The following is a 14,499-nucleotide window of genomic DNA, read 5'->3' on the forward strand; positions in this document are numbered from 1 at the left end:
TTTAATCATGATTTGGTGAGTGCACTGCTTTAAATATTTTTTTAATTGTTTCAAAATAAAGTTAGATCAAATTGACCAAGCTGTTACATGTACATTTAGTAATAACAATTTATTTCGTGTTTTTTCATTAAAATCTTCAAGGTTTTTCTCATACCAAGCTACATTGTAAATACATTCAACTGGAATTTGGATAAAAAAATTGATGCAAATGGACCTAGGAAGCAAACTTGTGAGGTGGGAACATGAAGGGTGCAAAAGTGTTTTGGGACCAAACTGACCCGATACCAGACTCAGGGTTTGAAATTAGCAGGGGCCCACTCACCAATCATGGATTTTTCTAGCATTCCACAAGGTCGGGTTTTCGGACCCATTCCCAACGGCAAAAACCCTACATTTTTCCCAATTTTGGGAGTAAAATTCCCAAATGATCACAAAATTTATTTTCATCTTTATTATTCATGACAGAGATGTTTATTTTATTCAACAGCTAGCTTCATGTCAAAAATTGTCAACAAGTAATGTGTAAATCCAAGTTGAAACATATTGAATGACAAACATCATTTGACAAACAATGGCTGCCATAAATAAACAGGAAGTGTGGGAAAATACTAAAACCATATCAAATCCGGAAACGAACAAGTATATAATTCTGGGTTTGTCAATCAAATACAGTTAATAACAAGAATGTGTCCTCAGTACACGAATGCCCCACTCGCACTATCATTTTCCATGTTCAGTGGACCGTGAAATTGGGGTAAAAACTCTAATTTGGCATTAAAATTAGAAAGATCATATCATAGGGAACATGTGTACTAAGTTTGAAGTCGATTGGACTTCAACTTCATCAAAAACTACCTTGACCAAAAACATTAACCTGGAGCGGGACAGACGGACGAACGAACGGACGAACGAACGGACGCACAGACCAGAAAACATAATGCCCCTCTACTATCGTAGGTGGGGCATAAAAAATGAAAAGAACCAAACATGTGACAGCTATCATAGCAACACTAAAATTGAAAAGTAAAAGATATATATAAAAGAAAATAGAAACAGGATATATTTTATACAGAACTCAAAATATTTTAGTTCACAAATTTTCATGTCAAAATAAAAAAAAATAACAATCCTTTAAAAAGTTAGAACTCATTATTTTGATACTTAAATAAACTTTAATGCCATGTTGTTATATTTAAAAACAAATTTAATGAACTAAACACACTAAAACTAACATCTGGTATATTGGTTGTTTTTCCCAATTTCATTGAAAACTGCGCTAAAAAATTCCCAAAACTGGCCAGGGTCCTTTTTCCCAAAATACCCAGATAAAAACCCCTGCCAATGGCCCCTAAAATTTGGCGTGGGCTACTTAAAATTCTGCTTTTCTTGTACATGTTGTATAGGACTATATATGTGTATGTGGGCTACAAAGTTTAAGCTATGGGCTACCATGCCAAAATTTTAACTTCAATTCCTGTATCTACATAACAGAACCATAATAATAAATAAGCTATATTTAGAGTCGGCAAGGTATACAAACAGAGACAACATAAGCTCTAATGAGCTTTAAACTGACATACACCTTATTGCTATTTTAGTACAGTTTAGTCACATAATTTCGTGGATACATAGGTTTGTGGACTTCCGGAAATCCTAAATATTTTGCATGCGTGTTATTGTTATGACATCATCAATGGAATGATTTGATTGCTATAGGATATCCCTACAACAACTACATACAAAATGAATCCCGTCATTTCAAAGTAAGGTCAGACTTAATACTTATTTATTTAATAAACAAAATGGCTGATTTCTCTTATTTCTTTATGTCTTATTTCGGACGACCTCAATAACTTTATTCCCAAATCCAAGTGTTGTCTGATTATGCTACTTTCTAATGAACATTATCACGTGATTAACAAGAAGATTCCCTGTCGGCCAAAAAAAAACTATGGAAAGCAATCAGTGACATAATCTTACATGTTTTAGATGTATCTTAACAATAAAAGATGACTTTTGGTTATCAAATGAACTTCAAAAAGGAAGTTATTGAGCACAATTCTTGTAAATTAAGTTCAACTACATGTACCATTGATTACTGAGTTTTATAGAGGATTTGTGTAAACAATTTTAATTCATTGTGTTTATTTGTTTTCTTTAAAAAATAAAAGATTTGTGCATCACAAAATTATTATTTTTATTTTTTAATATTTACAGGTTCAACGTTAACTCAAAAGGCAGAAAGATATGCAGTGAGAAACTGAAAATAATGATAATGATATATACAGTCATTTGTAAATTGTTTGACTGTTTACAGTTTTATTTATATTTAACATTTACTGTTGACAGTTCTTTAACAGTTGGACTACTTTTGAGTTTTGAACATTTGCTTGATTTAATAAATTTGAACTTCATATTCTGTGGAAGAAAAAAAATCAGGATTCCAAAGGGGAAAAAAATGACTGAACTGTAGCTTTAATCTCATTTTTTTTTATAATAAACGGGAAGTAAAAATAACTGTAACTAGCAACTTTGTTACTTATTATTTTAATAATTTTAAAAAAGTTAAAAAAAATATTTTTTTTTTTTTTTTTTTAGGTTTTCAGTTTCAATAAAAAAACTAGAGGCTCTCAAGAGCCTGTGTCGCTCACCTTGGTCTATGTGCATATTAAACAATGGACACAGATAAATTCATGACATAATTGTGTTTTGGTGATGGTGATGTGTTTTTAGATCTTACTTTACTGAACATTCTTGTTGCTACAATTATCTCTATCTATAATGAACTTGGCCCAGTAATAACAGTGGAAAATATTTTCTAAAAATTCACAAAAATTTATGAAAAATGCTAAAAATTAACTATAAAGGGCAATAACTCCTTAAGGGGTCAATTGACTATTTTGGTCATGAAAACTTATTTGTAGATCTTGTTTTGCTGAACATTATTGCTGTTTACAGTTTATCTCTATCTATAATAATATTCAAGATAACAAAAAACGGCAAAATTTCCTTTAAATTACCAATTCAGGGCAGTAACCTAACAACAAGTTGTCCGATCCATGTGAAAATATCAGGGCAGATAGATCTTGACCTGATAGATAATTCAACCCTGTCAGATTTTCTCTAAATGGTTTGGTTTTTGAGTTATAAGCCAAAAACTACATTTTACCCCTATGTTCTATTTTTAGCCGTGGCAGCCATTTTGGTTGGATGGCCGGGTCACTGGACACATTTTTTTTAAATTAGATACCCCAAAGATGATTGTGGCCAAGTTTGGATTAATTTGGCCTAGTAGTTTCAGAGAAGATTTTTGTAAAAGATTTCTAAGATATACGAAAAAATGGTTAAAAATTGACTATAAAGGTCAATAACTCCTAAAGGGGTCAACTGACCATTTTGGTCATGCTGACTTATTTGTAAATTCTAACTTTGCTGAACATTATTGCTGTTTACAGTTTATCTTTATCTATAATAATATTCAAGATTATAACCAAAAACAGCAAAAATTCCCTAAAATTACCAATTCAGGGGCAGCAACCCAACAACGGGTGGTCAGATTCATCTGAAAATTTGAGGGCAGAAAGATCTTGACCTGATAAACAATTTTACCCCCATGTCAGATTTGCTCTAAATGCTTTGGTTTTTGAGTTATAAGCCAAAAACTGCATTTTACCCCTATGTTCTATTTTTAGCCATGGCGGCCATCTTGGTTGGTTGGCCGGGTCCGCCACACATTTTTTAAACTAGATACCCCAATGATGATTGTGGCCAAGTTTGCTTTAATTTGGCCTAGTAGTTTCAGAGGAGAAGATTTTTGTAAAAGTTAACGACGATGGACGACGACGACGGACGCCAAGTGATGGGGAAAAGCTCACCTGGGGCCAGGTGAGCTAATAAATTAAATTAAATACTTGGTCTTTAAACAATGTTTTTTATTTTCACTGATTTGAAAATGTACAAAAATATGCTTGTATGAAATAACAATTATATGCTCACCACTGGGCTTCAATACTGTGTGTTCTTCTTGTGTTATATTTAGAACAAACTTTTTCCACAAAAATTGGTGACGTACTTGGCATCATATGCCGATTTGTGTACACAAGTAATGTAGGTGAACACTTTATTTTTTTTTTTTTTTTGGGGGGGGGGGGTATCTTTTGATAGTCTTCATATAAAGAATGAAAAAAAGAACAGCTAGAACATGTAAAAAGGTTGACAATATTGAAATCAATTGTTGTTTAATGTAATTTCATTTCCTTAGTTTATGATTCAATTTGGACCAATGGAAGAGATCTGCATCTTCTAAATCTAAACATTTGATTAATTAAAGTTGATAGTTAATTATCTAAAATTCAACTGAATTTTGTCATTTAACTACTACAATATTTTTTGAAATTTTAATTGTGTACCACTGAGCTGCAGGCTATGGCCATTTTCCAATTTTTGTGACAGTGCTCTTAGGATTTTTTATTTTTTTCTTAAGAAAGTGAGGACTGAAAAGTCTATTCAGTTTTAAATTTCCATTGATTAAAGTTCCCAATTACAACTCTCATCACAGGGATACAGGTACAAATAAAAACCAAGATGATTGATGAAAACTGTGTGAAGCTTGTTTCCAGATCCTACATTTTGAAATATTTGTAAATTTCATGTTAAAATAAATAGGTTTAAAGCACAAAATGCAACAGAAGTGCTCCTGTATTAGAGGAATATTCTCAAAACAGAATTTTACAGGAAAAATTGAAAAAAATCGTTTTTCTCCAATCTCATGTATCCCCACATTCTTTGTTTACTTTGAAAGTTACATGTTGACCTACAAATTAAAGCATTGCATTTTGATGTTTGAATCATCTACAGCAAACACAATTATGTTTAAATTTAACAAATATCAATTTTTATTTAGTGAAGGAACTCTGAGAATGATTTGAATAACCAGTTAAGTATATCCCTGCTTCTACGTAGTGTGGCATTCCAACAATGACATCACTATAAAATATAATGTAGGTTGGATATAATTAGAATATCTCGTCATACTGATTTTTCTGGATTGTAAAAGAATTGTAAATAGTGTAAAGGAGAGCTCAAGATATGATAATTTTGCGAGAAACAGAAGGGAAATGTGTAAAAAAAAGTGTTTAAAGTCATTCTATTCATGTACGTATCTCCTTCTCATTAATCTCCGTAAGATTTGTTGGGGTGTTTTCCACAATATCAAAAACAAAATGAATGATGTGAGATGTCAGTCTGGTCAACCACATAGGGGAATGACGGCTTGAATAGTCTTATATCCACGAATATAGATGACACTACCCTATTTGTCCGCCATTACTGGACATCACACAGGTTCCCGCAAACTTTTGACGTTATAAATTTAAAATATCTGATGCCACAATGGAAAAGTTGTTATTGTATGACGTCAATAGTTCGAAGGGGTTTCATTATCTTTCATGTTGACTGGTACTTTCCACGTTTCTAGTTGGTACTTTTCAATTTATTCCATGAATATCTTATATAAAAAATCCTACATTTAGGCAGTACTTGTCAATAGCATATGAGGGTAAAAGTACCGGGTACCGCCTCCTAATGAATGGCCTGGGAAGACAGATTCTCGGGTCAGCAGAAAATAGCGATAAGGTGTATAAATAATTTGGAAGATCTGACATGGATTCCAAGATTGGCAAGAGAATTTAATTGCACAGGTTTGTTAGAGAAACAAATTAAGGTATAAACAAAAATATGGTCATGTTGTTAAAAGATTATGATAGATCTGAATGTTCCTGTACTTGATGTAGACACATTTGCAAATACTAATTTTACAATGCAGCTAAATAATTTATGGCGTTATGAAATGTCGACTTTGTCGGTGCACAGTATGTTTCCCCCACATATTACCAACATCGAATGCATTTTAACCGGTGTGTTATTATAATTTTTCATGATTTTCTTTGTTTATTTGCACTAATTTGTATAAAATGTAAGAACAACATACTTATTTCAATGTGTATTCATGGCCTGTTGTCCGCGGGAAATGTACATTTCGTTGATTTTTGATTGGCTAACATGGTCAGGATGTCTAAAATCATAACTAAAAGTTGCACCACTACCGGAATGTCTATTTCCGGTCAGATGTTTACTCCTGTTTAACATAACGCAGGTTCAATGTTTAAAAGTACTGAAAAATCATGTCAAAATTTATCGAAGCTAATTAAGCTTAGTTTGGTCCCCACTAAGACATAAACAGTTTTTGGGAATGATTTTTTTTTCTATAAAATTCCTTATATTAGAGACATATAACTTATGTATACAAAGATCCACAAAATGTACAGAAACACTATCATTATCAAGTTCGGTTTTCATTACTTTCTCGTTTTTTTTGTTTAAAATGTTCTGATATCTATTGTCCCACTAATTTCAAGCTATGTCTTTTGTTTAAAAAAAAATCACACGGGATAAAAAAATCTAAACTGTTAAAAACGTCAGTTTTCATATTAATTTGTTAAACAATACACTGTACTTGTTTTCAGTTTCATTGACTTTAATTAAGCAAAATCACAACCATTGAAAGGCCGACTGTAAAACTATATCCAAAGATCTTACTAAGGTATTGATATACTTTGATAATAAGCTTATTCAAAGGATTTTACATGGAATGTATCTAAGTTTATAGGTTTTATAAAAAAAACACTACCGTGCAAATTAGGATGCATACATGTGATATGGCGTTTATAGCAATTAATGGCTTATGCTAGGCTATATAAAAAGATAAATTAACCTCTGATGAACACATCGAACGATTACAATAAGTTAATAGACACACCATAAGAAGGCACAAAAGGAACGCCACCACCCCAAAGGTTAACTACAATAGCCGCTAGGAAACGATATTTGGAGTGCATTTCTTCTAACACAAACCATGCAAACGGCTAAGCGCGCACATGTTTTGATCATTTGTTTCTTACATATGTTTGCAAAGTTTACATTGACTTTGACAAACTATGCACTAGCTAAAAAAATGCGTCTACAGTTTGTCGTTCATCGTTTGTCAGAACAAACGCTACATTAGTTTCTAACTTCATCCTGATTAAACGATGTATTGTTTAGACGTTTTTAAAAAGTCTGTTTACCAACAACATGTGCATGTATTATTGAAAGTCCAAACAGGGACCCGGTCAGTAAACATTGATTTTGTAGCCTTTAGGATACAACAACAAACGCTTCACAACGTTTACAAAATTTTGGTCAGAAAGAAATGCACTCTTGAATATTCCCCTGTGAAACTGAAAAAGGAACAATTTTTGCTGTTAATTCAATTTAATATAAAGGTGATGTGACTTGTGCAGAACCACGCATCTTTCCAACAGGATGTATTAAGGTAATTTAACCTGGGAAACCAGTGACAGCCAGGAAAGTCTGGATGACAACTGAGAACAGAACAGTGACAACCTGGAGAGACAGGAGACTTTCAGGAGAGACTGGGATCAAGGGGTGCAGAGGCTTGGCAGGCCGAAGCACATCTTCTGTGAGGAAGAACCCACTTACATCTAGCTATGGAACGATATATAATAAGACACCCCCAAGGTTGTGCGAGAGCGGGGGAGGATGAGCAACCTACAGGATTGGTAACACCGGAAACGACACAGGAACGAACAACGACTACGAATTTGAACAACGGAAATGTATGCATCTGTGGGAAAGTTTGCAAGAACCAACGAGGTCTGAAGATACATATGGGAAAGATGAAATGCAAGCCAAATCAGAGCATAACACAACGCACAGGGCAACCTGGTGAGACGGAGGAGGAGGTGGTTCAGGATACAAACCACAGCGACCACAGCCTCCATGTGTTGTACAATGAGGAGGACAGCATGGTAGAGGGGAATCAACAGGAAAAGGAGGGCTTAGACAACAACAGACAGCCACAAGAGCCAAAAAGAACACCAGACACAAGTGAGAACATAAGAAGAAAGAAAGTAAAATGGCCCAACAATAAAAGTAAAAGTGAATGGCAACAGTTTGATGAGGATGTGGATGCAATTTTGAACACAACATTGGCAGGTAACATAGACAGGAAGATAGAATCAATGACATCATTTATTTACAACATAGGTATGGACAGATTTGGTGCAGATGAGAAAGAGGTGGTGAGGCGAGAGGGTCAAAAGAACAGAAGAGAATCCAAAATAGCAAAGATGAGGAAAGACCTAAGGCAACTTAAGAAAAGATATAATCAGGCATCAGAGGATGAAAAACCAGCATTATCTGAGCTGAGGGACACCATCAGGAAGAAACTCAAGATCACAAGGAGAGCAGAGAGAACTAGGAAAAGGAGGAAAAAGAGAGAGAAAGCAAGAGCTCAATTTACATCAGATCCTTTCCAATTTACATCAAGATTGTTGGGGAAGAAAGGGTCAGGACAACTAAAAGCTAGTAAAGAGGAAGTAGAAGAATATTTAAGAGAAATGCACAGTGATCCAAAAAGGGAAGACGAACTCCCAGATATAGAACAACTTATACGCCCGGAGAATCCAGAGCAGGTTTTTGATGAATCACCACCAAAGTTGAAAGAGGTAGTAGATGTTATCAAGAAAGGAAGGGCAGCATCAGCACCAGGTCCAAATGGAGTACCATATAAGGTATACAAGAACTGTCAGAGAATTACAAGACGTCTATGGAAGTTAATAAGAGTCATCTGGAGAAGAGGTCGACTAGCAGAGAGTTGGCACAAGGCAGAAGGGTGCTTTATACCAAAGGAAGAGAAGTCAGAAACATTAAAACAGTTTAGAACCATCTCACTGTTAAATGTAGAAGGAAAGATATTTCTTGCTATTCTTGCTAAAAGGATGACAAACTACATGCTGAGCAACGAGTACATTGACATTGCAGTACAGAAAGGAGGGGTACCAGGTGTATCAGGCTGCATTGAACACACAAGCGTATTATCACAGATAATCCGAGAAGCGAAAGATTCAAAGGGAGAGCTCGCAGTTGTCTGGCTGGATTTAGCGAATGCATATGGGACAGTACCACACAAGTTAGTTGAGTTGATGCTGGAGAGATACCATGTACCTGACGGTGTAAGAGAGCTGATAAGAGAGTACTTCAACCATCTGCAGCTGAGATTTACCGTTGGGGATTTTACAACATCATGGCAACGTTTAGAAGTGGGAATAGTGACAGGATGCACGATATCTGTCATCCTTTTCTCCGCAGCAATGAATATGATTGTGAAGTCAGTAGAGAAGAAGAGCAGAGGTCCATGGATGAAGTCAGGAGTACGGCAACCACCAGGAAGAGCATTCATGGATGATATGACAATAAGCACAAAGACAGTTATCGAAGCCAGGTGGACACTACAAGAGCTTGATAAGATGATCACCTGGGCAAGAATGAAAGTGAAGCCTAGCAAATCCAGAAGTTTGGTAGTGAAGAATGGTAAAGTCAAGGAGGAAAGGTTTAAAATAGGAGACGAAATAATACCAACAGTCTCAGAGAAGCCAGTTAAGTGTCTCGGAAAATGGTTCAACAACACCTTGTCAGATAAGTTGAATGTGGAAGATACATATAAGCAGTTGGACGACTGGTTAAAGGCAGTAGATAAGAGTGGACTACCAGGAAAGTACAAGGCATGGATTTACCAGCATGGGATATTGCCTCGGCTGCTGTGGCCACTTCTTGTGTATGATGTACCAATGACAACGGTAGAGGGAATGGAAAGAATATCAAACAGTTACTTACGTAGATGGCTTGGAGTACCACGCAGTTTCAGCAGTGTGGGCCTATACAGTTTAGGAACCAAGTTACAGCTACCACTCAAGTCAATCACTGAGGAATTCAAGGTGACCAAGGTTAGACAACATCTGACGTTAAAAAACAGCAGGGATGAGAAAGTACGATCAGCAAAAGTAGAAATAAGAACTGGAAGGAAGTGGTCAACAAAGAAGACGATAGAAGATGCTGAGTCACGATTAAAACACAGTGAGATAGTGGGCAGAGTTGCTGTTGGAAGACAGGGGCTGGATGTTACACCTACAGCAAAATGGAGAACAGCAACAGTGGAAGAAAAAAGACATCTGGTACAGAAAGAGGTACGATCAATGGAAGAAGAAAGTAGAATGGTAAAGGCAGTGAGCATGAAGAAGCAGGGAAGCTGGCTAAACTGGGAGGGAGCAAGACAGCAGAAGTTAGGATGGAATGAGATCTGGAAGATGGAGCCACATAGGTTGCAATTTAAGCTGAAGTCAGTATATGATGTATTGCCAAGCCCAACAAATCTAGCAACATGGGGATTGATAGACGACCCAAAGTGTGTTCTTTGTGGTAAGCCAGCAAACTTGGAGCACATATTATCATCATGCTCGAGTGCTTTAAAAGAGGGGAGGTATACATGGCGACACGACAAGGTATTAGGGACACTAGCAGACACCCTAGAGAGAAACATCAGGAAGCCAAGGAAAAACAAGGAAGGACTTACTTTTGTCAATTTTGTTAAGGAAGGAGAGAAAGGTCAGAAGAAGAAGGTGGAAGGAAGTGGTTTATTGGTAACAGCAACTGATTGGCAAATGTTGGTAGATCTTAAACAGAAGTTACAATTCCCTCCACAGATTGCAGTAACAAACCAGAGACCTGACATCGTCATTTGGTCCGCCTCAACAAAACAGGCAATCCTACTGGAATTAACTGTACCATGGGAAGAAAGAATAGAAGATGCCTACGAAAGAAAGAGACTGAAGTACCAAGATCTACTTGCAGAATGTAGAGACAATGGATGGCGGGTTTGGTTATTTCCAGTGGAAGTGGGAAGCAGAGGGTTTGTTGGACAGTCTATGTGGCGAGCATTGAGAGCACTTGGTATTGTTGGAGGGGAAAGAAGTAAACTGATAGGGAACTTGTGTAAAGAGGCAGAGACAGCATCAATGTGGTTATGGAGGAAAAGGTCAGAACAGTGGAAGCAGTAAAGTGTAGAGGCAGGGATGGATAGCCAAGTGGTTTCGGGCTGGGACTTGATCACCCCAGTCGGCGCACCTCTGGAGGTTGTAGTGGACAGCGCCGAAACAGCCGAGGAAGGAGGATTCACCTGAAGACGGAACCACGCATCTTTCCAACAGGATGTATTAAGGTAAAATAGACCTTAATCCGGAATTTCTTTAGACGTTGCATAATGCGTGTTTATAGGTGTAGTTAGAAAGAAGTCCTGTAATCTTTTGTTTAATTCGATAAAAAAAATCAACCACAAGCTATATGGTATATGGAGAGCTCGGCGCCAGTGTATTAGAACATCGTATGGTAACCCTATTGGTCTAACATTGCAAATAGTAAGGAAATTGACAAATATTCTGTATAGATATATATATCTTAAAACTCAACAAAGATTCTTTTGAATGGATTTTCAAATATTTTGATAAATCATAGTATTAATTACAGATTTAATGCAACATTGTTAAAGTTGAACATGAAATAAAGAATATTTTACCAACACAGACTTTGAAATCAGAAGTGGAAATCTCTCCAAAAGCATTATGTTGTTAATTCTTTAAAGAAAACTTTGAATTCGAACAACATTTAGATTATATATTACATTATAAAGATAGAATAACCTTATGTAGGTTCAGAACTGGAAATCACCAGGAATTTCTAGAAAAGGAAATGTACCGTGTATTTTGTAATTGTCGAGAGATAGGTGATACAATGCACAGCTCTAACAAAAAGTAGAAGAGATTTTCGAATTAATGTTCTTAAATTCGATTGGCAGTTTATTTTTAAAAGACATATTCGAATTTTGAAAAATGTCAGTAAATTGACCTGAATTGTAGATACAGAAGTATGTTCTTCTGGTTGATTATCAATTTCTAATCTTTTTATGTTCTTTTAATACAAACATTTCATGTGCAGAATCTGTATGTTATCATGAAAAACATATTTGTCTTTGTACCGTTAAATAAAGGCAACCGCTGTGCATAACTTGTATACGAAATACAGAATTTTAAGTCTCTTCCTTTTATGCCATTTAGTTTTACCCAATATCAACATTTTTGGGGCCACTATCTAAATTCACTTTGAGTTTTATTTACTACCGTTAAAAAAAACTCTTCTCGAATGCACTTTGCAAAACCTCATTCGTCAATATTTTTTACATGTCATTGCTTTGCTTGTACCGATAGTTTGACCTTCTTACTTCATGTAGTTAAATAAAAAAGTAAAAAGCAAAATATAAGAAAAGTTTCAGTTTTCCACAAAAAATAATACAACAATGACACGACTGTCCCTTTCTAGATTTGGATACCTCAGTTTTAAACGGGAAAATGATAAAATCTGCAATACAGAGTGGTTTTTCATTTCCTTTTGTTAATTTTCCTTTCCTTATTTTGGACTATAATGTTTCATCGACTCCTTCTTTTGGTGTGTGTATCTCTCATCTCGTTCGCGATTCCCTTGTCTGTAGTAATGTTTTATAGAATTTAATGAACATAATCTATGTTTACCTTGTAAAACATATGCATTTCGACGCAACATGTTACAAAAATCTTTACTAATTTTTCGGTTAAAAAAAAAATGGTTTGGAAGTTTGACTGTTTTTGAAGGTACCTTATTACAACCGGGATATCACATCTCATAATATTACGGGGATGTTGTTTATAGAGTAAGTAATTTTAGATAAGATCCATGCGAATTTATTGATTCATTTAAAGCAACCTGTCGATACGTCACGGCTGGTAATCTACACACGCAGAACATTTGGTTCTGCAATTAAAATCGTGAGAGGATTTTCCGGTTGTGCTTGAGTGGAGTAATTGTCACCGCTTCAAATGGTATGTACATTTCTAAATCTCAATTTTCTTATTCAACTGATCAAAATATTGAAAATCAGAGAATGCTATGCTGTGGTGAATACTTTAACGAAGAGATACACGTATCATTCACTGTTGTACGTAGAGTTGAACTCTGACAAAATCAGTTGCCCCGCGAGAAATTGCCTAAAAAAGTGACATTTCAATTTTGAAATGGTTCTATTTACAGACCTACAAGTTCACATTTAGTTTTTTTTCGGGCAATGGGTATGAATGTTGTTTTTGGCGTCGTGAACGCTGTCCGGTGTTGATAGACGTCTTAATAATTCCAAAAACTACATTTTTTCATTAAGTCATGCGTGAGGGGATCGGTTCTGATTGAGGACATCGTGAATGCGTGAGGGGAAGGACAAACATTTTTTTTAATCTTTGGCTTTGTGACTTTTGTTGACTCAATAAATGTGATCAATGCTGATTAAAAAGCACAGATTTATCCTTATACTTTAATAGATGTAAACTGATCACTGATTCAATGAAATCAAACTATTAATTGTTTGTTCAATTTCAGAAAATGCTTTTGTTCAAAGGAAAAAGGAAAAGAGAACTAAAATTGACTCTCTACAAATAGCCATGGAGATACAAGTTATCCCCGCCCTCGAAGCGAACTAAACCCTCTGGAAGTAGTCCTGTCGTCAAATATACGTCACAGAGATCACCACATACAATGTATATTTAAGAAAAGTATATCGCCGATCAAAACTTCAACACCTATATATATTAGACGTAATCTGTTCACCCAAAATCACGAAATTTTCGAAACAAAAAAGGCAGATATACAGAATTTATTATTCACGAACATCGATGAAATCCAAGATAATCTCGAGGAAGACCATAAGGAAGAGCATGTATTAGACAACGAAGAAGTCATAGAAGAAGACCACGCAGTAGACCACGAGAAAGACCACATGGAAGACCTTGAGGAAGAATATAAAGTTTTTTTTAAAGTGCTTTAGATAAACTCTCAGACGTAGGGAAAAGGGAAAGATTTTTGATTTTTTTTCATTAGTACAGAGTGGACATTATCCTTTAAACAACATTGCATTCGAACTGTTTTTGGACATTGTTTAGTGGTTTGAAAAGGACGAATCAAGACGAATGAGATACTCTGCAGTATTTTTTGTTATCGTTGACAACATTTTTTGTTTTTATTCTTCGTGAAACATATTATTAAACCTAGGTTTCCACAATTTATTTCATAATTCAATCTCATAAACTTTTCTAAGCACACATAATAATGAACAATGCAGCCTAATTTAGGTAAGTTTCAACGACTCATAACTTGAATATAAAGATATAATTTGTACTTCCCCTCACGCATTCACGATGTCCTCAATCAGAACCGATCCCCTCACGCATGACTTAATGAGAAAATGTAGTTTTTGGAATTATTAAGACGTCTATCAACACCGGACAGCGTTCACGCCGCCAAAAACAACATTCATACCCATTGCCCTAGAAAAAAACTAAATTTGAACCTGTAGGTCTGTAAATAGAACCATTTCCAAATTGAAATGTCACTTTTTTAAGCAATTTCTCGTGGGGCAACTGATTTTGTAAGAGTTCAACTCTACGTACAACAGTAAATGATACATGTATCTCTTCGTTAAAGTATTCACCACAGCATAGCATTCTCTGATTTTCAATATTTTAATCA

At 35.4% G+C, this 14,499-nt stretch overlaps 2 protein-coding genes across 3 annotated transcripts in view; one reads left to right on the forward strand and one right to left on the reverse strand.

Moving 5' to 3' along the window:
* The window catches only part of LOC143065271 (telomere-associated protein RIF1-like), a 35,803-nt gene extending 29,712 nt beyond the window's left edge, over positions 1 to 6,091 (reverse strand). Inside the window, exon 1 of one of the 2 annotated variants that reach the window (XM_076238742.1) lies at positions 5,990 to 6,091. The gene's annotated coding sequence lies outside the window, so the exon portion shown is untranslated. Of the gene's footprint in view, positions 1 to 322; positions 342 to 5,989 lie in introns of those variants that run through there. The other variant, XM_076238743.1, reaches the window with a different exon arrangement.
* A 1,774-nt stretch (positions 6,092 to 7,865) lies between these two features.
* Positions 7,866 to 10,955, forward strand: LOC143062594 (uncharacterized). Its single transcript, XM_076234258.1, has 4 exons — positions 7,866 to 8,633; positions 9,114 to 9,616; positions 9,875 to 10,115; positions 10,491 to 10,955. The coding sequence occupies exons 1-4, from the start codon at positions 7,866 to 7,868 to the stop codon at positions 10,953 to 10,955; spliced, it is 1,977 nt and encodes a 658-aa protein (XP_076090373.1).
* Positions 10,956 to 14,499: the final 3,544 nt, after the last annotated feature.

The sequence above is a fragment of the Mytilus galloprovincialis genome, chromosome 2, assembly GCF_965363235.1.
Source record: "Mytilus galloprovincialis chromosome 2, xbMytGall1.hap1.1, whole genome shotgun sequence".
NCBI lineage: Eukaryota > Metazoa > Mollusca > Bivalvia > Mytilida > Mytilidae > Mytilus > Mytilus galloprovincialis.

Bases quoted from the DNA above. Each gene is read 5' to 3' on its own strand.
- LOC143062594 (XM_076234258.1), top strand. From the start codon at position 7,866: ATGGTAGAGGGGAATCAACAGGAAAAGGAGGGCTTAGACAACAACAGA. The intron at 8,634-9,113 runs GTATACAAGAAC...AACCATCTGCAG, and splicing joins CAAATGGAGTACCATATAAG to CTGAGATTTACCGTTGGGGA. The intron at 9,617-9,874 runs GTACAAGGCATG...GTTAAAAAACAG, and splicing joins AAGAGTGGACTACCAGGAAA to CAGGGATGAGAAAGTACGAT.